At 27.4% G+C, this 25,990-nt stretch overlaps 2 protein-coding genes and 1 long non-coding RNA gene across 4 annotated transcripts in view; 2 read left to right on the top strand and 1 right to left on the bottom strand.

Annotated features, from left to right (window-relative positions):
• LOC136080454 (uncharacterized) overlaps positions 1-6,410 on the top strand; it is a 9,046-nt gene extending 2,636 nt beyond the window's left edge. Inside the window, exons 2-4 of the long non-coding RNA XR_010638467.1 lie at positions 2,474-2,595; positions 2,672-2,789; positions 6,156-6,410. This is a non-coding gene — a long non-coding RNA (uncharacterized LOC136080454). The remainder of the gene's footprint in view (positions 1-2,473; positions 2,596-2,671; positions 2,790-6,155) is intronic.
• A 4,717-nt stretch (positions 6,411-11,127) lies between these two features.
• On the bottom strand, positions 11,128-12,265 carry LOC136080453 (14-3-3-like protein 1). Its single transcript, XM_065797098.1, has one exon. It carries the CDS (start codon positions 12,127-12,129, stop codon positions 11,344-11,346), a length of 786 nt encoding a protein of 261 aa, XP_065653170.1. The 5' UTR covers positions 12,130-12,265; the 3' UTR covers positions 11,128-11,343.
• Positions 12,266-21,015: 8,750 nt separating this feature from the next.
• The window catches only part of LOC136080452 (TPR repeat-containing protein DDB_G0287407-like), a 67,539-nt gene continuing 62,564 nt past the window's right edge, over positions 21,016-25,990 (top strand). Inside the window, exons 1-4 of one of the 2 annotated variants that reach the window (XM_065797097.1) lie at positions 21,053-21,272; positions 22,975-23,076; positions 23,161-23,287; positions 23,939-24,197. In XM_065797097.1, the coding sequence (XP_065653169.1) occupies positions 21,236-21,272; positions 22,975-23,076; positions 23,161-23,287; positions 23,939-24,197 (525 nt within the window). In that variant the 5' untranslated portion in view covers positions 21,053-21,235. Of the gene's footprint in view, positions 21,273-22,974; positions 23,288-23,938; positions 24,198-25,990 lie in introns of both variants that reach the window. The other variant, XM_065797096.1, reaches the window with a different exon arrangement.

Here is a 25,990-nt window from a genome sequence, read left to right as displayed (position 1 = left end):
TTCACTATCGATTGGGAAGGATTTAACATTAATTAAAGGGCAAACTTTATTAGCAAAAGAAGGGATCCATTTTGAGTAATAAGAAAACATACCCAAAGTTTGGCGAAGTGATAAAACATCAGAAGGAGGAGGTAGTAAATCTAAAGGACGTAATTGTTCAGTATCTGGTTTTATATTGTTATGACTAATGCAATAATCAAGAATATTTATCGAAGGAACTGAAATGACAGATTTTGATTCATTTAATGTTAAACCCCAATGTTGTGAGGCGCTTTGAAACTGTAGACAATTTTCATTATGATGTACCTGATCATAACCAATGGTTATATTGTCAAGGTATGGAAAAGTATGGTGTAACTTTTCTTCTTCAACAAATTTGTCCATAGATTTTTGAAACATAAACACACCATTAGTAACTCCAAATGGAATCCTGCAAAATTGGAACAATTTTCCATTTGCCTCAAATGCTGTATACTTTTTTTCTGAATTTTTTATAGGAATTTGATGGTAAGCACTTTTTAAGTCGAAGGTAGAGAATACTTTGTGTTTTGCAAGTTCATTTATCATATCATCTATTCTAGGAAGAGGATATGCATCTAATTCGGTGTAAAGGTTAACTGTTTGAGAGTAATTAATGCAGAGTCTTTTTTTGTTTGATTTAGTAAGATCTTTTACAACCACTTCTTGGGCTCTCCATGGTGAGAAGCATGGCTCAATTATACCATCTGATAATAGCTGTGATATTTCATTGCTTTATTGGCTGCATTTTATCTGAAATACTTGTAAATAAGGAAGGTATTTTTATTTTGGCCTTTTGCAGTGCACATAGGTTATTTTTCCTTGTGACTACTAAATCTTCTTTTTCTCCACCAAATGGAAAAATAAGATTTTTGTGTTGCTTTTGGAAGTCATAGCCAAGTATGATATCACTACAAAGATTTTCCAAGATACCAAATTGAACATTATTATACAGTAAACTATTTAGTTCAAGGTTAACTGAACAACAACCCACTAATCCAGACTCCATTGTTGTGAGGGCCATAGAAATTTTTCTTTTACTGGGTAATGTTTTTATTTTCAAAGTATCAATAATTTTTTTGCTTATAAAATTATCTGAACTACAAGAATCAATTAGTGCTGTTAATGATTCATCATTAATTATGACAACAACAGATGCATGAAAAAGGCTCTCAAGACAACCACTTGAAACAGTACACAAACTTAATTTATGCACTGCAGCTGTAACACTGTGGGTCTTTTTGATTGGCCGGCCAAGACAAACTTTGGAGAAATGTCCTTATTTTCCACATTTAAAACATGTAACATTTTGAGCTGGACAATTTTTCCGAGCAGAGGTTCGATTAAGTTGGTTGTGAGGTTGATTACCACAATAAATACAATTTGTTTATGGATGAACAGGCATTGGATTGAGTGCTGCTGAAGATTATTCTGGTAACTTTATAGTGGCAACAACATTTGGACTGGTTGATGATGAGGGGGGTTTCTGTATATAAGACTCAGAGTTCCTCTGAGCAATGTCAAGAGAGCGAGCTTGGTTAAGTGCTGATTGTAAATTCAATGTTGAATTTTCAAGAAGGCATTGGCGAATGTAATTTGAAATTATTCCAGAAATAAAAGCATCTCTTATTTGTTCCTCTTGATATTGTTCAGCTGAAACATCTTTATAGTTACAGTTTTTGCTAAGTTTGCATAGTTCCTGAAGAAAGTCTTCAAGAGATTCACCTGATGTTTGATGTCTTATAAGTAATTGATGCCATGCAAAAATTTCATTAGGGGTTTTTATATATAAGTTTTCCAGTGTTTCAATGATGCTCTCATAGGAATCACACTCTTCAATGTAATCATAAACATTTGATAATACAAAATTAATGATGGAGCGAAATTTATCTGGAGCGTCTTCTCCACAATCCTCTATGAAATTCTCAAATGTTCGTTTCCAATGCTTCCATTCTTTCGAAGCAGTTGGTGCAGTATGGTCAAGATCAAGCCTCATTGGTTTTAAGATCTTTGACATTTTATATATATATTATTTATGTTGAATAAATTGTGATGAACCCAATAAAAACAAAAAACTCTTGATAAAGGCTTTATTCAACAATAATGTACTTATCTAAAGATATAAGAGTTTAAATATATACACAAATAGTTCAAAAACAATAATATAAACACAAAAAGGATCTTGAATCATATTTTATATTTATATAATTTATAGCATAAGTAAATGATATACGTATAGTTATATTTAAGTATTTATATAATTATATATATACATTAATACATAAATATAGATATATATTTATATCATTTACTTATATAAATATGTAAATCTGAAGTTAAGCGGCATAAAAAAATTTTATTTTTTCGCTTGTTGTGAGACTTGCTCAAAGTGGTGACTTTAATATAAACATAAGGAATATTTCAATATACTTTTTTTATTATTATTATTTAATAGACAGTCTGCCCCAACCAAACCCTCAGTCGATGTTGCGGCACTTCCTTGTAGCAGTAGGCTATAAGATAGTCGATGTAGCAGCACTCCCTTGTAGTTAAAACAAATTCCTGGCATAATCAACAGTAAGTAAATTATTAGACAATTATTTTGTGGTAATTAAGTGGATCACATCTAAATACCTTGTTTTATATTTAACAGTTGCAGTTCAAAAACATAAAAAAGGAGCATGTAATACAGATGTCGAGAGGTCCATAAAGGGAATGCTAATGCAAGCTTCTGACAGAAATGGTGGTTGTGCAAAACATGCCTTAAAAGTGTAAGCTAAAAATACACTTGATGGTTTTTTTATTTGTTCTAACTTTTCTTTGATATTTTATTTTTTGTTTCCTTATAATATGTATAAATATATATTAGGGTCATGGCACCCCCTACCGCGACTTTAAGAAAACTTTTAACTTCAAAATTTCTTAACTTCATAACCATAACAGATTTTTATTTAGGGTTTTCGAATTAATATTTTATACTCAATTAATAACTAAATCATATAATTCGAATTTGAGTAAAGTTATTTTTTCAATGTTATTTTTAATTTTTTGTAAGATCTAGTAAGTTTCCTTACCTACCGTGATAAAGCACCACCTACCGAAATCGATTCTCCACCTACTGTGTATGAAATAAATCATATATTTTTTTAGTTTTAGTTTTATTTATTTAAACCAAGAAACAAATTTACAAAAACATAAATTTAATATGATTATAAAACAAAGAAGACATTGCTTATAAAATTATCCATCAAAACTTTTTTCTGAATTTAAACTTTTTTTTCTTTTTAAATTCTTTTTTTAAATTTTTTGTCTTTTATTTTCATTTTTTTTGTAACAACTTGTTTTCTTTTAGATTTTTCTTCTTTTTCTTTCAATTCTTTTTTTTTTTCAGCAGCTTTATTTTTACGTTCAATTTTTTTGATATCTTCTTCTTTCTTTGCAGTACACAATATTGGGCGTATGTATTAAAATAAGATTTATAATTCTTATGAAGTTAATTTTTTTGTTGTTGCTATGGATACCTTACTTTGCATAGCTTAGCAACAACGTATTGGTACTTGTTTGTAATTCAATTACTAACACTAACAGTAATTAAATTGCTTTTAATTTTAATTACTAACATTTGTAGTAACTTAATTACAAACAAGAATTAGTACCCTACGCAGCATATATATTTTAACATTAAACTTTTAAATACAAAATATTTGTTAGAAGAATTATTTAGATATGGTTTTATATTTCAAAACAAAATATTACTGAAGAAATTTATTCAGCCAAAAATTGCTGAATTTAAAGACGTTGATTTTAGCCATGCTGTTCAACGATTTGTTAACTTGTATAAAAAAAAGTGGAAATCTGCAAACTATACTGTCAAAAATTTTGAAAAGAAGTTTGTGAACTGGCTTAATGAACACTTAGTTGTCAGTAAAAGACAATGAACCAACTGCAAGTAGGCGTGGTTGAAAACCAGTTACATTTGATGATAGTTATACTAAAACTAAAAAATGGTGTGCATCTGGTATATTTGAATCTCATTCATCCAATGAATTATTTTTTGCTGCTAGTAAAAAACTAAGAGATGAATCTGTTGTAATTGCTGCCAAGGACGTTTTAAATATTTCAAATACAGATAAAGCAAGTAACTATTTAGCAGACAAAGCACTGGCTTTAATAATTGATGCCAGCCTGACAAAAGCTTCATATAAATTAATTAAAAGCGGAGCCTTGGAGAAAGAATATAACATCTACCCCGCTTACAATGAGGTCAGGGATGCAAAATTGATATCTTATTCTGAAAATATTACAGTTTGGTTTCAGTTCATTTAAAAGACTTAATAATTCATACTTTGCAAAAAATCTGTGCACTTCAGGAACCTGTGCTAAGGCACAGGTTCCTGAAGTTTTACAATATTATATACAATATTACAATAGTATATACAATATTGAACGACAAAGCAATAAAAACAATGACACTCACGGGTAAGGCTGGTTTTGATAATGCTACTGACCAAAGCATTTATAAAAATATCAAAACCTTTTATTCAAATTTTACATTATCTTGGTAACACTCTCTTCAGGATTTGAAATAGACTGATTATTGTTTTGACACTGTTAGACTATATGTGTCCCTTTATCCATGGTATTACATGGCTCAATCAGTTCATAAAACAGTAATACAAGGGCATCACATAATTAAAAGTCGTATATTATCAATCGATCTTATGTCAGAGGAAGCTCAAAAGGCTAAAAAATAAACACTTCAAATATTATCGCGAAAATTTCAGCCGAAAAACAGACAGAAGAGTCACAAATACTGATCAAATCAATAGACTCCTAGTTTCCAGTGATCCTGTTATTTCATTATTGCGTTAATCAACATCACACCTAACAAATCATAAAACGTTTCCTTCAAATGTTTTACAATTATTTAAACAATCTTCAAACGATATTATTTTTTTATAACTTTTGGTAAAATTTTAAGTTGACAATGTTTTCTTCCACAATTTTTTGTTTTTACTATTGCTAAACCATTATTTACCTAAATACTTAATTTTTATTCAATTCAAGTGGGTCGAAAGTCCGATAAAAGTTATTCAAAAATCAATTAACTCTTTTTGTAATTAAGGAAAGTATCTGATAATTAAGCAATATAAGTATCCATAGCAACTAAATAATAAAAATTTATCACTTTTATAAGAAATGTGATCTCATATTGAAACTCATGCCGAATTTAGTGAATATAGCACTAGTAAAGTATCTGCAAATACCAAAAATAGGTTGTTGCTTAGCAAAATAAAGGTATCCATTGCAACGAAATAAAAAAAATATTACCTTCATAAAAAACGCAGACTTGATATTAGTACTCATGCTAATTTTAGTGAATATAGCCCTATTATTAAATTAGTTATGAATTTTGTCCAGTAAAAGTGAATTCTGGCCCACTGTGTCTTGGGTAAAATTACCTTTAATTGGTAATTTAGTTTAACTTAATGGTTTTTTAGAGAGAAAACTTCACAAAATAAAACACGTCCGATAAAATATTTTTATAAACGGTAAGTGCTAACTAGTATAATTTTCGTAATCACCTACCGTGTAAAGGATTAAACAATGTTATACAAAAAAAACGAATATTTTCTGATAACATTTAAAATAATCAATGTTTTTACAACTATTTTAAACTTTTTAAACGAAAAAATTATATATATTTTAAGCCATAAAAATTTTTTTAAACGAAAAAATTATAAGCCATAAAAAAAACTAGACAAACTTGTTTTTACTGTTAAAGATTTTCTTTAGAAAGCAATAAAAAATCATTTTCGGGTAAAAAACATCTCAAATCTTTAAGAATATATCTTTTTAAAAATGTATTATAACTGAAAAAAAAAACTTTAAGAAAAAAACATATAAAGTTTACTGATTTTTTTCAAAAACCACGGTAGGTGCTTCTTTACGGTAGGGGGTGCCATGACCCTACTTAATTAATGTAGAAAAGATATGTAAAATATCATAAAATATGTATTAATTAATGTATAATAGAAGAATAATTAATGTATAATAATAGAAGAGATAAATCTATTACTTTCTTATTTAATCTTATTACTAACTTTTATAGTTTATTTTACAACTATTACTTTTAGCTATTTTGGTTACAATTTTATACTTATTTTACGATTGCTTCACTTTTGGCTATTTTTGGGTGATTGGTTGTAATTGCTAAATCTATCAGCTTGACAGGCAGAAAAATATGGATATCGTAAAGTATCAAACGTTAGTTCTTGCAAGCCTCAAATTGAAATGATGGTAGAAGTTTAACCGTTCGCTAACCTTAAACTTTTTTATGTATTGTATTGCAAGGCAATTTTATTGAAATAAAAATATTTGGTAATATAAAACTTATTGCTAAAATGACTGTATATTTATAGTTTAAAATATCCCACCTTTCATTTTAAATCACCCATGCGACTTTTTTAGGTAGGCAAACATCACCCCGCTTCACCTTTTGCTTCCTGACTTGTTTTACTTCTTTAACTAGTCTCTAAGTTAAATTATTGCGTTTATTAAAGTATTAGTTGTTTACAAAAATAGCAATAAATTTTAAAAACAAACAAAATGAACCAAAAGCAGCATAAAAAATGGCAATGGCAAAGCATCGGCTAAAAGCCGTTCGAAAAACGGCTGCCATGCATGGACCATGCCTTTAATGGTGAGCAAGACTTGGATTAAACCATGCTTGTCGGCCGATGGTGGGCCAGTAATGACACCGATGGTGGGCCATTCATAGGCCAAGAATGGCGAGTTTGCCGGAAATGCTTCTATTAGTAGATCTTAATGTCTAAAAAAATAGTTAAAGAAATAGAATAATCAAAATTATTCAAAACATTTTTATTCCATAGATAAGTTACATGACAAACAATACTAAGACCGATCATTTGTCATTGTAAAATATATTTATTGTTAGATTTAATTTATGAAAAAAATGTTTAATAATAAATAACGCTGAGTCATTTATACCATGAAACAAAAAACATAGAACTTTATAAATAGTCAGTTAATATACATTATTAACGTGGCATTTGATTACTGGCGACAGTAAATTATGCTATGTACTTAAGCTATTTACTTTTGATTGTACTGCCCCAAGCTAAATTTGCTCAGTTTACTATATATATAAGTATAGTAAGTTTACTATGTATAAAGAAGTAATCAAGTTGTACTTTTAAACTTTTGTCGTTTAAGTAACTTCTGGTCTTGAATTTATAGGGTACCAATAGTTTTGACAACTTTTATACTAATGAAACCAACACTTTATTTCTTCAACTTTATCAAAAATAACTTTATAAACTGCTTTTTTGTTGAGAGGTGAAGCAAAATTTGCTTTGTTTTGTCATTATTTAAAATTAATTTATTGCGTTAACAAGTTTGAACTCCTTTTAAATTTTGCATAAAATCTTTATTGATTTCACACACAGTTTTGTGGTATTAATGTTTTGGTGCTATATTTAGGCAAGTTATTTTAATCGTTTTACAATGGTATTACAATGAAGGAGATGCATCTTTTTTTTTCTTTCTATTTTTTAACTAACTTTTATACCTAGTTGAAGTTAAAAGCGGACAAGAATCTATTAATAGTATTATTTAAAGTTAATAGTAAATCTATTAAATTTACAATAAGTACTTATATTTTTTGACTCATCAAAGACAATCCATATCTTGTTCAAAAATATTCATGAATAACTGGAGGCACAATAAATAGTTGATCAATTATTTCCCTAAGATTAAAAAAGTTTATATCATTTAGTGAATATTTAAAGTATAAAAAAATTATAATTTTATGTGTATCATAAAACTCGAAGTTATGTGTATAACAGTCTCCATATTATGTGTACTGTCAGACTCAATATTATGTGTTCCATCAGTTTAGTTTTTTTTTACTGGACAAAGCTATTTCCGTTATGCAGTATGGTGGGGGTGTTTCTCCCACCATTTAAACTTCTAAAAACATACTTATGGTTTTTATTTTTTAGATTATGTTAACTTGCACTGCTGTCTTTCTGGTAGTAATTGATATTTTAGAAAACAACTTTTGTGATTTTTATGTATGAGAACTCTATATCTTTTTTTGACCTTATTCTTGGTAATTAACTTTGTTTTAAACTATCAAATTGACAAGATTGTGTATGTGAAATTTAACCTTAATTCTGACCCAAAAAAACCACGCGCTTTAATGATTCTATGCAAATGACTGTATTATGACGTATGTGGTGGTGCGCTATTATGATGTATAGATTCTGGCAATAAAAAAAATCAATGAATAAGTATGTTATTAGAAATACAAGCTAAAAAAAGCGAAACCCCGTTTATAAAAAAGAAGTCTTCAAAGTAGCTTACTAACCACGCTGCTTTAAAGCAGTGGCCACTGCGCTATTATGTTAGTGGTTTTTCTAAAAAATCAGGAGCAAGTAATCAAGCTTTTTTACATGTCAGATTGTGGATTTGCATAAAAATAAAATGGTTGAGGTATAATGCCCATTTATACTCCAAAAACAAATAGTATTGTCAATTTTTTTAAAAGGACTTGATAACAAGCTGGAATAAATAACAATCGACATTGAATAATTAATTTCTGGCAATCAAATGCTTCAAGTCCTCTTTTGACTCTATGCAGTTCGGAAAATTTGTTTTTAGCACTTGCAAGTAATCTTAACAAAGTGCAATTTAAGAGAGTTTCTTATAATAAAAAAAGAATTGCTCTTAATAGTGACATGAAAAATTTGCTTTGAAATTGACAAAAAAAATTATAGAAAAATGGAAAAATGTTTACTCTGTCTTGATGGTAACGCCGCATCTATTTCGAAGGTGTCTAGTTCTGCTTAATGATGTAGATGTGTTTACCTCTGAACCGCAGCCACTATTTACAACTGCTAGACACACACTATTACAAGGTAATAAAACAAAAAGTTTCATGTAGCGTCCCTCTTGCATTTTTATCATCTATCTTGCATCTTAAGTATTTTTTGTCTCAATACCAATAAAAGCATTTTAAAGAGATTTTAATTTTGAATTATTGTTTTAAGTACATCAGGTCACTGATGTAAGATCATTTTGTTTTATTTTTTCGATCGGACCCATTTGACACTTTTGCACTATATCATAATACTAATGAACTGAAAAAATATAATAAAAAAATTAAATACAATTATTTAGCTGTTAATACCCCTCTCCCTCATTTAGAAGAGGTCGTAAACATTACATATTCGTATTGTACACTAAGGAATTATTGAACACTATAAAATTCAGTGTTAAATTCTTAAGAGACAATTTTAATTTTTTGTTCTTTTATTAAAACTTTACAAATAACCGTTTTTAGTTGCGATATTTTTGTATTCTTAATTTATTAAAAAATTTCAATATAGTTAAGTCTCATGGTGGCATTAGAGTCACACATAAAAAGCTATTAGATAATCAAAAACGGAAAAGGACTGTATTTGATACACATAAAAATATGGTTATATAGCTTGTTATACTTAATATATTGACAGACGTGTACGAAATATAAATAAAATCTAACGTTTATTTAGTTTTAAAGTTAATTTAGAGTTTTTTAGTTTAAATTCAGTGTTAAATTTGATAAAGTTATATATATATATATATATATATATATATATATATATATATATATATATATATATATATATATATATATATATAAAGTATATTATACATTAGCTTCAAATTAAGCAACCAGGAATTGAACAAGACCTGTTTTTTTTTTTTTTTTAAACAATTATAAAAAATTTGTAACAACTAACTTTAATATCTTAGTAGTTTGAAAATCGTTTCAAAATTTGAAACTTATTTTAATGATTTTAATTTTTTATTTGTATGTAAGTACCAAAACTTTCTTTTTGTAAAACACTTTTTAAACATTTTAAACCAAAGTTTTACACTTATACACCTATTAAAAAGCGTGTATGACCGTATTATAAGTTACATTATCTGGATTATATTTCATGCTGGGGTAGTGTGTGGACAAATGCTGGATATCGGCGCCCCTGGACCGTTTTTGAAACTTGCCTAGGGGCAACCAAGCATTGCTCATTTTTTCAGATAAAATGAACAATGCTTGGTTGCTTGCCCACTCTAGCTCCCCTTTTCGTACATACATCAACTTGAATTATAAAGTAGTACATTATATACTTATGCATACTACTACATAGATGGAAATAAATTACTTCATACATACATCAAATGATAAGTAGAGAGTGTTGGCCAGTAATAACGATATCTCAAAAAGACCGAATGACAAAAAAAAAAAAAAAAAAAAAAGATTTAATGCTTTTTCACCTACTACGCTGAAAAAAAAAAAAAAGTGTGCACAAATGCTAACCTAAATGAAATTAACATATATATAAGACATCACTGTTAACAAAACACAAAAAAAAATACGAAAAAGGGATTGAGTACACACAGGATTTAGCCAGGCAGTACAAAGAAATGACAGAAACATACTATAGCAAAATTAGATTTCATTTTATATCATTAATTTTTTTTTATTTTGTCTGGGTAATCACCTTTTCTTAAATTTACTCGAAAATGTCAAAAGTACTCAAAATGGACCTTGTTCTAAATATATAAACTGTCTTGAATATATATATATATATATATATATATATATATATATATATATATATATATATATATATATATATATATATATATATATATATATATTTACACACAAAAATAATATAATTTTATTGGTTTTTTTATTAGTCACTTTTTTTACTACGATAAATGTTATTTATACATATATACTGCCTGCCTTAACTCTGTAAATCAATCTAAGAACTATGGCTTTATTAATCTGTGTAGTATATTTAAATGCGCGCACACACACACACAGACACAAGCTCCAATACAGGATCAGTTCAAAATGACAAACATGATGATACACACATCTGCTCCAATACAGGATCAGTTCAAAATGACAAACATGATGATACACTCATCTGCTCCAATACAGGATCAGTTTAAAATGACAAATATGATGTATATTTATTCTTTGTCTGTTTATGTTGATTATGGCTGAAGAAAAAAAATTAATTCACATACAAACAAAAAAGAAATTATATATTCACAAAAAACTTTAAAACATAAACTGCATAAAGTTTGGAATTACATTTTAAAAAAATATTGAATGTCATTAAGTTGAAATTTAGAATTTTTTGTATATGTTTTATTCTGGAAATTGATGAAATATATATTTAATATTTTTCAAAATCCTTAAATCTGAACTTATAAATCTGAATAATCAAAAATAATAACTTAATTTCCCTGTTCATCGTCATCTTGGTTATCGTCAACTTCTGAGGTCCACAATGTAAGATTGTCTCTAAGCAATTGCATGATCAAGGTACTATCTTTATAAGAATCTTCGCTTAATGTATCTAATTCAGCTATCGCCTCATCAAATGATTTCTTAGCTAAGCCACATGCTTTGGTTTGATCACCACGAATTTCATAGTAGAAAACAGAAAAGTTCAATGCTAAACCTAATCTTATAGGATTTGTTGCTTTCATATTATTACTGGCATTTTGGGCTTCAATATATGCTTTTTCAGAATCTAATACAACATCGTGTTTTTCTTTTTCATCACTAACTACTTCAGCAAGATACCGATAATAATCTCCTTTCATTTTCCAATAAAATACTTTGGACTCTATTAATTTTTCTTCTTCTTCTTCAGTACCATTAAAACCAGTAAGAGCGCTATCAACACTTGGAATCAAATAATCATTTAACAATTTTAAAACTTCTGAACAAACATCTTGTAATTCTTTCTCTACTTTGAGCCGATACTCTTTTGCCAATTCAGTCCTCTTACTAACACCGTCTTTTCTTGCTGATTCAATGCCTGTTATAACTCTCCATGAAGATCTACGAGAACCGACTACATTTTTATAAGCCACCGACAGTAAATTTCTTTCTTCGTTTTGGAGAGACCCACCCATTTCGGTAACTTTCTTCATGGCAGATGCCATATCTTCGTATCTTTCTGCTTGCTCAGCAAGCTTAGCACGAGCAATCAACTGAGCTCGATCTTCAATCATTTTTATGTTGCTAATATGTCGTGTTAAAAATTTTTCTCAACACAGAAGACTATTCTTAAAAATTAAACGACCTAAATCAACCTCTTGGTCACTAACGATTGCGAGGCGTAACGCTACTATAATAGTTCTATTTTTAAAACCAATCCAAGTGGTCATTTTAATTTATAACTGCCCAATCAGCGCTTTAAATCTATCCGCAATAAATGTTCATTTAGTAATTAAAGTAAGTTTCTTAAAAATGGACAACGGCAAAAAACAAGAAGCTAACAAAAGTTTGCAATCTAAAACTATTGAGTTGTAAATTACTTATATCCGTTATATCTAAAACTTTTGACATCCGACGTCAAGCACTATTTAAGGGTGATAATGAAAAAACTTTACAGCAAATAAAGTATATAAATATAAAATTAATAAATTTTTAAAATATACATTATTAAATTAAAACTAACCTGAAATTTGCTGATTGCAAATTTCAGGTTAGTTTCACAAATATGATAAACCCATCAAATATTTCGAGAAAGCGTTAGAAACAATTTTTAATTGCGAAAGTTTGTTTATTTTATTCTATATACCAAAATAGAAATTATTCTACAAAATACCTTGAAGCTGTTAAAATAAACGTTAAAAAGTATTGCTTCTATATAACATCTTCTTTAGCATTAGTTGAACTCTTTAGTTTAACCAATAGTAAATAATAATATCTAGTTAGTAATAACCAATAGTAAGTAATAAATTTAATAAGTGAGACGACACGGTTTTTATTAAACTTTTCAGTTTAAGTTGGTTTTCAGGTAAAAGACTTGAGTTTTGTAAACAATTTTTTATTTTGGCAAAATTAAAACTTTATTCAAAACTACATTTCAAAATACTTTTGTATGTAAAAATGATTTAAATATTATTGTAATCGTAAAATGTTTTAAATATTATTTGATTTTAAGTTATATTCTTTGAAAAATCCTTTACTTTTTAAAACACGTTTTATTTTATCAATTAAAATGGAATTCATAAAGTTTATCTTAAGTTTAGCCATAATTATGTAATTTTATTTTATTACAGCCTCTAAGTCTTAGGGGCTGTAAGTTATGAGCAAAATATTAACAAAAAAATTTGTAATTAGTAAAAAAATAAGTTATAAATAAAAGTACATAATCGTGGCCGTAGATAAGTGGTGGCAAGGGGAGCCCCCCATGCCACCACTTATCTACGGCCACGTTTATGTACTTTTATTTATAACTACCCCCCCCTCCCCACTTTTTTTTTTGTTACGCTTTTTTAAATATAACTGTTAACAATTTGAACTCGCTATATAAAAATAATTAAAAGATTGATGTGTTTATGAAAGACGATTTTCTTTTTAATTAAATAATATCTTCCGTTTTTGCTACTTTGTTTTTTGGTTTACTCGTTTTTTGGTTTACTTTGAAAAAGTCTCTTTAAGTTTTTTTTATAATTACATTACATATAAATATTTTCTATAATTTAGGTAAGTAATATGTCTTAAAAATGGAAACTATCTGGTGCGGGAGAGAAGTCGTTTTAGTCGTTTAAGGTGCGCCTTAAACGACTAAAAGAAAGATTTAAAGGGGAAGATAAAAACCGCACTTCATTCTATGGAAGAACTGTTGTCTTATCAACTATTCTTAGCAACGCCTCTAATGTTAAGAGCACATTCTTGCTAGACATGCAGCTACCACTACTACTGCATTTTTATTAGATACTAATTTAAACTTATAGTGGTTTTGACTATACTTTTACTTGTGCATCTATTGTTGATCTTGTCTATACTACGTAATAAGGTCACTACTGCTAATAATTTTTATGTTAGCTCTGCATCTACTGTTACTTCTAAAATCTTGAGTTTGCTATAATATTTTATAAAAATCTCATACTATATAAAACTTGTTTTTCAAAACCAAACTTTGTTTGCCGTTTCTTATTTTCTTTAACTTTCCGCATCACGCAAGCATTTAAAATGTTATACTTGAAGGCCATTTTTTACTTCATACCATAAAAAACATTTTTAAATGAGCCCATGAGATACAAAGTGGTATATGTCACTTTTTTCAATATTTTGAGTTATTGCCACCAATTAGTTAGCAATTAGGTTAGCGTTTTGTTTATTCTATTACATGGCAGAGTGGTATAAGTCTAATGATATCGATAATGATGCTGGAACCGTTTTTTTTTTTTGCTCCTCACTAAACAGCTGTTTTTGTTCGCAGCCATAGTGATATTAGTCAGACTTCTCAAAACTAGATATGAGTGACTTATACCACTATGCATATCAGGGACTCAAATAATAAATTACTACAAAAACCTAACGTGAAATTACAAAGACTTACTTAAAAAAATAGGACCTGTTGTTATTTATTATGATATATAAAAATAGGAATTGTTTTCGTTGAGTAACTTAACTTATAAAGAAATGTTCTAAACACTATTCTATCTATGTTATCGTATTTATGATATTTAAGCGATGTGCACCCCATATATATGAATACAATGTATCCATGCATGGGGCCATAAATAAACAGGTCTCCCTTATAAACGTTTGAATTTCCATAAATTTCAAGTTTTTTACCTTTTTTATTTGAAAAGAGTTATAATATGAGCAATACAGCCACAAATATTACAATAGAATGTTGAACAGGATATTACAACAGAAAGTTGAAAAGCTTTATTGTTAAGAGTCAGATTGCTTGCGCCCCTCCTCATAATAGCCACCCAGTTTAAAAAAATATGTCTACGACCATGCATAATTGAATACATAAGGTATTATTATGCACGAGGCAATGCATAAAACAAATTATACATGAGAAGCAAAAAGCAATTATAAAGTCTTTATAAAATTTATTTATGCATTTAATTATAAACCTTTATATTTATAACCGATATAAATGTTTGCATACAACCAAAAAAGTTGTTTTCACTTGTATAAACTTGCTCATTTAAAAGTAAGCTAATGGTTTAGCACCTTTATTGATAGATCTAAAAAGAGGGCTCGGTTAAACTAATTTCGGCGATTTATTTATAAAACTTTATAAAAGCTATGCAACAATTTTAAAAACCATTTTAAAAACAAACTATATTAAAAATGTGATACTGGCTTTTTAAGTATAATTTCCGCTTTTGAAAACTCAAGTTCCGAAATTAAATAATAATTTTATGCGTAAATTTTAATCCCGAACTTTTTTTAAAAGTATGCATAGCAATAATAATAAAACATTTGTTGATTTGGTGTAAAAGAACTTTTTATTATGTTATAAATATCACTATATATATATATATATATATATATATATATATATATATATATATATATATATATATATATATATATATATATACATATATATATTTATATATATATATATATATATATATATATAGTAAAAAAAATATATATATATATGTATATATATATACATATATATATATATATATATATATATATATATATATATATATATATATATATATATATATATATATATATATATATATATATATATATATATGTATATATATATATATATATATATATATAAATATATATATAAATATATATATATATATATATATATATATATATATATATATATATATATATATATATATATATATATATATATATATATATATACATAAGTAGTAGAAAAAGGCGGGTCCTGGCTCATATTTTTTTTTCAACCATATCCTTAACCATAATCTCATACCATGTTTAGCTATAAACATATCCATATTCTCATAAATCATTTAAACCAGTCGTAGTATGAAATGCTGTTTCTATCATCATAAAAAATCAAAAGATTTTTCCGTAGATCCAAAGGACCTTAAAAAAAGTGCATTTTCAAAAAAAGTGTCTGAACTAATATATAAAGATAATGGTAATATAACAACCATAATATATTAATATATTATGGTTACAAACTATAAATTCTGAGCTAAAAAATTTTTTTGTAATTTTGTAATTTTAAATCAATTTTTCAAGCTATAATTTCATAACTGAAATTTAACTCAAGCGTAAATGTAATCTAGCTACGCATAATAGTAAATTACTCCTATTAAATCAGACTTATCAATTCTTTTTTATCAACCCATGAGTTAAACGACTCAGGATATCCATACCACTTTACTATTGATTTATTTTTAAGTTTACGAATAACTTTTTCAATCCTAAATATATTTTGATCAGTTTTTTGCATTTCTTGTTCATAAAAAATACCTTGTATTTCTTCATTATTATCGTCAGTTAATTTATAAGTTGGTGGATCTGTAAACTGAATTTTTGAAACAGTAAAAACTTCTTCAGTCCATCTCGGTGTGTATCCTTTTTCAAACGTTGTCTTCTTTTTAGTTATCCTAACTCTATCACCAATTGAAAACGTTGGTCTTACAAACTCTGATCGTACATTTCCATTTAGATTGAACCAAGCAATATTCTCATTCTTTTTATCGCTAGCTTCAACTGGTGCCATTTTAATTAAAGAATGCTTCAATATAACGTCAATATATTTTCTAGAAAAATTAGCTGAAAAGTACTTAAACATTTTATCTTTCATTGTTCTATTCCAACGTTCAACTACGCAACTTTTTTCTTCATTTTCAGTTGAATATAACTCTACTCCTAATGCTTTAACATGCTTTTTATAAAATTCTAAGCCTTTCTCTACCCATATTTTTTGACACTTTCTTTCTTGGAAATTAGAAGAATTTCTAAAGATTTTACTTAAAGCATTAGCAACATCAACTCCAGTTTTGCTCTTCAATGGAACAATCCATCCATACTTCGAAAAAACATCAATCACCATTAATAAGTATTTTATACCGTTATTAAATTTGGAGAACGATTGCATGTCAACTAAATCAGCAGCCCATATTTCATCGATTCCATTTACAATCACTTTTCTTTTTCTGAAATGTTTTACAACTGGTTTATAAAGTTCGTTTGCAAGTTTGTCAGTCCATTTCAGGTCTTTATCCTCTTCTTTTTTACTGATCGTTTGTAGTTTTTTTGAGTAGTTTTAACACTCAATTCATATAGGTCTGAAAGACCTAACCCAAACTTTGCTTTAGATGATATCATAGGTTTTATAATACCTCGTTGAATTCTTTCACGTATTGTTGGATTTTTTATAGAATCCATTTCTTCGATCATAATTTTATCAGCTAAATTTCTTTTTGCAGTATCATCGAAGTATTTATAAGCAAGATCGTGATAGTAAGCTGCATTATCAACTCTATCTATAGATTTACTCCATTCTTTATATGCGTCAGTAGAAGTTAATCGTCCATCTAAATTAGTGCCTGGACCAGCAAAGTTCATTCCAGGTAAATGCATTTCACCAGGGAACTTTGCCCATGGTAATTTTATTTTTTTAATTATTGAATTAATTGAACTCACTAAATCTCCTCCTTTTTTTGATGATACAAATTGAGTTTTCGTTGTTCCACAAATGGCGCAAGTTCCACGTTGCATATTTCTATTGTTTTTACTCACAACATTTTGCAAATTTAGTGTATTTGTTTTGTTTCTTCATTTGACACAGTACATTTTTATATATATAGAAATTTTTATATATAAAAAAAATCTTATATATAAAAATGGATATTATAGATTATTCATGGAATGTAAATAAAAATAAGCGAAGTAATAGTATCATGTTACCAAAAAGTATAAGAGGAATTATTTTTGGAAAGTCGGGTTGTGGAAAAACTACTTTATTATTAAATCTACTTTTAAGACCTGGTTGGTTAGATTATAATAATTTACAAGTTTTCGGAAAGTCTCTTTTTCAACCAGAGTACAAAATATTAAAACGCTCTTTTGAAAAAAAATTGCCAAAAGAAATTATTAATGAACTATTTAAGCTACAAGACCAAATAGAAAAATTAAATGCAAATCCAGATTTCGTAATTGAAGAAATTTCAAAAAATTTGAAAGATAAAGCAGATATGGAGTGAAGGTTTTTTAAAACAGATGAAGATGTACCAAATCCTGAGGATCTTGATATTAACAAGAATAATTTGATGATATTTGATGATTTGCAATTAACAAAACAAAATAAGTGTGAAAAATATTATATAAGAGGAAGACATAGTATTGTAGATTGTTTCTATCTTGCACAAAATTATTTTATGTTACCTAGACAAACTATTAGAGAAAATGCCATTTTTATTTGCTTATTTCCTTAAGATTCAAAGAATTTAAGTCATATTTATAGAGATCATGTTTCTAGTGATATGAACGAAGATGAGTTTAAAGGATTTTGTAAGCATAACTTGGTCAGAACCTCATGGATTTGTTGTCATAGATTTATCTTCTAAAACAGATAATGGAAAATATAGAAGTGGATTAGATAATTTTTATTTTCCATCTAAAGTTTAAAATAATTTTTCTGTATATAAAAATTGTATATAATATTGAATGATAAAAGTAGTCATATAAAAGAGAAGTTTGCTCCTATTATACAACTAAGTGAAGATAAAGATTATGAAATAGCATTAGTTGGTCTTGATACATTCTACAGTTTTCTAAATGTTGATTCTTCAAATAATAATTTTAGATATAGTTCAGATAATGGAGCAACTCGGATAGATATAAACATTCTAGAAGGTAGTTATGAGATTGATGATATAAATAAATATATTGTGGAAAAAATTACTGAAAATAGTAAAACTATTAATGGAGTTGAAACTAGTATTATATTTTCAGCAGATAATAACACATTGAAAACAACTTTAAATATTGAAGCTGGTTATAAAGTTAATTTTAGACCTATAAATTCAATTAGATCTATTCTTGGTTTTAACAGTCAAGTATATTCAACAGGATCACATGAATCAGATAATATAGTAAACATTTAAAGTATAAATAGCATAAGTGTAACAAATGATATAATAGCATCATACTATGTAAATGAAACAACAGAAAACGTTATATATTTATTTTTCCCAAGTGTTAGTCCTGGATATAAAATTATTCAAGAGTCATTAAACTTAATTTACTTACCAATAACACTAAAAACAATTTCAGAGATGGAGACTAAATTGGTTGATCAAGATGGAAATCTGATAAATTTACGAGGAGAAAAGTTAGCTATTAGATTTCATATAAGAGAAAAAAAATAATCTGACTATAACAAAATGAGTAAATATACTAATATTAAAGTAAATCTTTCGATGTGATTACTGTTCGAAAGATTACTTTTAGAAAGCTTTTAAAAACAGTTGACTTTTATTTTGAAAACTATGAGATGAATATTTTTTTTTAGATATTAAGGTGCTCTATAAAGATCTATTCGTCTTATTGGAGCACCTTAAGTCACAAAGCACGCTTTATCCAAGAAATTCACGCCTCCTTCCTTACCATTGTTGTTTTTTGAGCTAGAATCGGCGTCGAATTACAAATCTTTGGGTTCTGAGCAGTCTTTATTATTAAGGCCAGTTGCTCCGTTTTGGATTGTCTATAAATTACGCAACACTAAATCTATCTAAAAAATGGAAATAGGAGGTTTATTTGCCCATTTGCGGGGCAATTTTCATTAAAGTTGAACTGCTGTTTTGAAGACTCAGGGAAAAACTTGTGGTCTTTTTGTTTAAATTTAGCGTTGCGTACTTTATGGATGATCACTTTCTTCCGTTTAATCAGCATAAAATGATAAATATTTTGACTACTGGTTTTAAAATATTTTGTTATTTACAGCTGCAATATATACCTAAATAGAAAACTTGTTGTTAGACGAAAAAAACAGATGTAATTTAATTGACCATTTAAACTATTTAGCATTTTCAGTTGTAACTATAGTAAAATTTAATTCAAAGTACGTACTGCTTGAATTTTTTTCTTACATTACTTGCTTCTTTTGCGACAATTTTGTTAAATTTAGTTTAAGTGTATATTAAAGTTATAACAATACAGTAATGTAAAAGACAAGATTAGGCGCCTCTTTCAAATTAACGCTACTTTTTTTAATATTTTAGAATTAATGTCTGATGAAAAAAATACGATTCCGAGTTTTTTTAAAGCACTACCTCCTCAATTATGCATCGTAACTAACTCCCTCAGGTTAGCGTCCATCTTGAATTAGCGCCTGAAAGTGTTTATAAATAAAAATTTTAAAATCGCATATGATCGTACAAGCACCTCCGGAGATTATACGGAAATGTACCAATTACGGAATTTGTTACTTGTACTGCTAATACTTGTTTAATTTCTAAAATTGAATACCATTTTTTTTATTCACTTCAACGTATTCACGAAAAACATTGTATTGAAAAATTTATACGGAATTAAGAATTTGTTTTACAAGTTGCGTTTCTATTTTGCTAATTACGCCATCTGAATCTTAGGTAAAATAATAATAAAATATTGTTTTTTATCTCTTAACTCAGCGCTAAATTTATATAAGGGTGAGTTTACATTATTTGAAAGTTTTACAAAAACAATGGAAGATTATTAAGGTCTGAGACCGGGAAAATGGTTCCTGTTAGAATAAGTCCCTCTAGTCGAGAAGTAGTGCCCCATAAGAAAGGGAATCAATTTCTGGCCAACGATACTGATATTGTTGAGTCTTAAAAACATCCTAAAGTCTAAAAAAAAAGGTATATTTTTTAGTTTCATTTCTTTTCAGTATGTATTTAGTCATTATTTATTTTCGTAACTTTGAAAAAAAAAAATTATTAAGATGAAAGATATGTTTACTAATCGACACAACATAAAGCAAATTGTATATAGTCACTAAAAATCTTTGTTAATAATTGATTGTCTTACGATATTCTTTCAGGTGAATATATCAATTGTGTATAATCTTTTATTTATAGTTTGATTCGTTTCTAAGTTTAATTTATGATTGAATTGTTATTTTCTAAATAGAAACTTTATTTGTTTCTAAGTATTTTTATTTTGAAAGACAACTTACTTTATAAACTTCATGGGAACAATGTATAATTAAACAAGAATATATAAAATGATTTTACCTTAAGTATTATTAAAGTTGTATAGTTGGAGATGTCCTTTTAAAAATATATTTATGCTTTATCTAACTATATATTACTTAAAATTTTAAACTTTAATGAAGTTTTTATAAAAAAAAATTTAATTGGCATGGGACATATTATATCTAAGAAAAAGAAACAAAATCGTGAGTTTTTATAAATACAATTTTTTTTCTCTCGCAATTAATGAGATCAGTAACTCTGTACTTAAAATTGTCATTGATTTGGTTTTCATTTTTTGATAAACAGATGCAAATTTCTGGTGTCCATTGAGTTAGAATTACTTAATCATTTAGTAAAAATAATTCAAAGAAAAGTTATTATTTTTCATATTGCATTTTTTGTTATAATAAAAATAGTTTTGGGACAAACGATAGAAGCATTGCTTTAATTGAAGAAGTTTTTATTGATTTTTATTTTCATTTTTTTTGATTTATAAAGCTCATCAATAATATAAAAATGTATGTACAATTACACAAAAATATACAATGTAAGAGTATTTTCCAAGTTTTTGTCATGACACAAGCTCCATCAGTCATTATTGCTACAATCTTGAAATATAATTCAGATTGAGATAACTTTGATCTATAGGAAATTGTTTCAGTTTTTATGCTTGCATATACACAAGTTTTTTTTCAAGTAGTTTGGTAGACTTTTTGGCAAAGTGTAACCATCAGACTTGAATATTCCATAAGTAGCAAATGGCTTCAGAGTGCACTTTGATGTTTTAGTTTTCTTTATTGCAAGATACAAATTAAAATAAGACAATTTTTAGACATGAAAAAAGTTCATTATTTATTATCATGTGTGATATTTTTTTATTATTTTCGTTATATAATAGTCTTAATAAAATTGGCAATAAAAACTAATATATAATCATATATAATTCTAATATATAATCAGTATTATTTTTTCCATAACTATCAAATAATCTTGTTTGTTTCTTGTTCAGAAAATTACATGCTAAGTAACATAACAATATGAAAAAATATTTCTAAAATTCAAAAAATTCAATTTATAGAAGAAAATTTTCACAGAAAGTTTAAACTTTTTATAATTAATTTTTTTCAAAAACTGTTCTGTAAACAGGAATTTACATTATTTACAGTATTTTTGTAAAAAGTTTATTATAAAAAGAGTTCTTTAGAATACCGATAACTTTTTTCTTGTAAACATTGGATATATTTTTTTGAAACAGGTAGGAGCAGTTTTTAGAAAAGTCCAATTTAATTCAAAATTTATTTTTTTCTTTTAGATCCCAAATAAATTTTGACAGTATAATGCCTTATGAGTGTTTTTTATTTTTAAATTGTTTGCGGTGAGCATTACATTTTTTCTATTTACCCTTGGTTAAGCTGAGGTAGCTCAAAACCTACTAGCTTAATATTTAAAAATTTTTTTTTTTAGTAGTGTCTTTATAAATACAAATAGATGAGTTTAAAATATTTTTTGTTAGAAGTGTTATGATTTAGCCTATTGATAACTAAAATAGAACATTGTTTTAAAAATAGAGAAAGATTGTTTGAATTAAAAAAGAATTTGTCAATAGGCTTTTTGTGGCAACCTGATGACGACCAAAAATTGTTTAAAGTTGGCAATAAATTGCAGACCCTATTTTTATAATTCTGAGGGCTGTAATATCATTAGTATCATTTAATCTTTAAAAATGTCAACAGTGTTGTTGTTGTACTCATTTTATAATTTGCAAAACTTGAGATTCTGAAGGAGTTAATTTTTATCAAGTTTTAGTATATAGATCCTGCAGAACATTTCAATTTAGGAATTGAATTAAAGTTACTTCATAATAACAAATTTCTATTGATTCTATTTTTTGTCTTTTTTTTGTAGAGTTAGTTGCTAATGAATCACAAGTTTCTAATGCCACACCTGCTAATATAAGACAAAATATTGAAGCTAAACCTAAAGTTGAAATCAAACCTGAAACCAAACCTGAAACCAAACCTGAAACCAAACCTGAAACCAAACCTGAAACCAAACCTGAAACCAAACCTGAAACCAAACCTGAAACCAAACCTGAAATCAAACCAGAAATCAAACCTGAGATCAAATCAGAAATCAAACCTGAACCTAAAAACGAAACTATAATTGTTAATGAAACTGTTCCTGCAGAATCAGTAGATGAACCAGTTGATGATCAGAAGTAAGTTTTTTCTTGTTTGAAATTAAATATCTAGCAAATTATATATATATGTGTGTGTGTGTGTGTGTGTGTGTGTGTGTGTGTGTGTGTGTGTGTGTGTGTGTGTGTGTATATATATATACATATATAAAAGTGGCGGAGTGATTTTTAGGTTTTTTTGGTTTAGTGGTTTCAGAGCATTTAGTAAGGGATTGTGTGTGTGTATGTGCAAATTTATGGGGAGAACATTGGCATTTTCCAATTTTATTAAGATTCATATATTTTTTAATCACCCTATTTAACATGCTGTGTTAAATATAAAAATACAAAAAAATATACATTTTTATTAAATCTAGGGGATGGGGTGGGGTGATTGCCCCCATTGCCCCCATTGCCCCCTAAGGATAAGCTTTTGATTTTTTAGTTTTTCCAGTAATGTTTTTGGTTTTTAATGATAACATATAATAATTGTTGTCAAGATAACATTGTCGGAAATTAAACATTCTATAGTTTCTAAGTAATTCTATATTCTTAAGTAAAGTTTTTTCAATTTATTAAAAGTTGTTTTTACTTTTTATGTTCTAATTTTAGTATTTGTAGAAATTATAGTTTTTTAAATATTTAATCAAACATTTGATTGATTTTATTTTTAAATAAAACTTTTTTTTTTAGCTCTATTGATGCTCCAAATTTTCAGGAAATCCTTGTTAATGATATTGGGCCAGAAAAAGTTAAGTTATCATTTGAAGAAGCTTTAAAGTTAAAACCAACAACACCAGAAGATATGTGGAAGATAGTGAAGGAGATGAGTGATGATCATGCTATTGATGTTAAACCTCTGACATGTCGAAAAGGATGGAAAACAATTCGCTTATTTGTTTCTTCGACATTTAAAGATTTTCATCAAGAAAGAGAAGTCTTAGTAAAAGAGGTAAATTGAATTTGATCTAACATACTTTTTTTCTTAAAGTTTCATGTCTGTTTGGCAATCTTAAGCTATCAAACACAAATTGAAATATAAAAAAACTTCATAAACAAATTAAAGTTATGATAGAATGAATTCTGGTGTACAAAATACAAAATGAAATTTAAGTTGGTAAATTTCTTAAAAAGTTACCTATCTACTATACTCAAAATCATTAAGTTATCTTCTATACTCAAAATTATTAAGTTATCTACTATACTCAAAATTATTAGGTTATCTACTATACTTAAATTTATTAAGTTATCTACTCTTCTCAAAATACTCATATAGTATATACAATAGTTTCACAATTTTTCATTTCACCATAACTAAAATATAGCTTTCTATGCTGCCTAACGCCCTGCACCAACCATGTCATGATACTTTATTCAGTTTAGTTGTAATGATTGTAGCAAGATACAAGAGAAACTTCACACTACACTTCGCTGTATCATTGATAACTTTAAAATTACAAACAAATTGTTCTGGAGTTCTAAAATCATTGTCGAATTCCATTTCTTAACTGGTTTGGTAACTCATTTTTAAAATATGGAACAACAAATAAGATTCAATCAAACTTGTCAAAGTTTGATTGACCACAGTCAATTACTGGGCTTGGTAAATCACAGCGTCAGCAATATCCTTGTCAACACTTCTAAAATTAGCTACTTGTGTAATAAGTTACCGTGGCACCAGTCTTGGCTAAAAATGAGACTTTTTGCAAGCCCGACTCCGGCAAAGTTATAAGATTTAACAGGGGTTGATAGCCAGGGTTAGAAAAAAATTTATAGTACTTAGTATATAATAATTTTATGCTTACACCTACTATTTATTAAATACTGAAGTACATATATAATTTTAAATTCTAATTTACTTCCAACAAGATTGCAAGCAACCACTATTGAGTTATGAGTTACTTTAAAATAAGTTAAAATACTAGTAAATGTATAACTGAAGACTTAAAAAGTTGTAAGTTTTATAAAAAAAGAAAACATGAAGATGGGTAAGAGTTGTAAGGTTTTTTTGATGTTCAAGGCAAAAAACTGAATTAATATAAGTTTTTATAGCGTGAAGGGACAGATACAGGGACAGAAGGGACAGTAAAAGCATGCAACTTGTTGAATAAAAAGCCATACAAGAATGAGTTTTGGTTTATTGTTTGCATTTGTATTTGTAGAATAAGAAAGATTGTATTTGCAGAAAAAGAAAAAGAAATGCAACTTTACAACAATGGGAGAGTGGCTCAAGCTTGGCAGATAAAGCAGGTTTAATTACATTTACAGTGTGCTTTTAGACTTTGTCTAAGAGTAAGAGGGTTCATCAATACAAAAAGGATAACAATATTGCAATATTTTTTTGCAGGAAATAAATGAGTTTTGTTGTCTAACAAAAATTGTGGATTTTAAGTCTAGAATTTAAATCCATAAGCCACTGCAGGTCTTAGCTGTTACAGAAGAGAGATCAGATTTAAGATCAGCTGCTTGTCCTAAGCAATTAAAAAATGGCGATTTTTTGTCAAAACAAGAGTATAAAGTCAAGTCGTCAGCAAATAGAGCCACTTTAGATTTCATGAAGATCATTTTTGTATATATGAAATAATACAGGAGCAAAGATAGAACCTTGTGGTACCCTTAAAGTTATTTGAAAAAAGAAGAGGGTAGGCCTTCAAAAATAACTTTAATATTGCAGTTGGAAAGAAATGATTTAACCTCAAAACCTTTAATAATAAAATTTTTAAAAAAATTAAATAATTCTTTAAT

This window comes from Hydra vulgaris, chromosome 05 (assembly GCF_038396675.1).
Source record: "Hydra vulgaris chromosome 05, alternate assembly HydraT2T_AEP".
NCBI lineage: Eukaryota > Metazoa > Cnidaria > Hydrozoa > Anthoathecata > Hydridae > Hydra > Hydra vulgaris.
The sequence above is the reverse complement of the archived record's forward strand: the minus strand, read 5'-3'. Positions and strand labels throughout refer to the sequence as shown.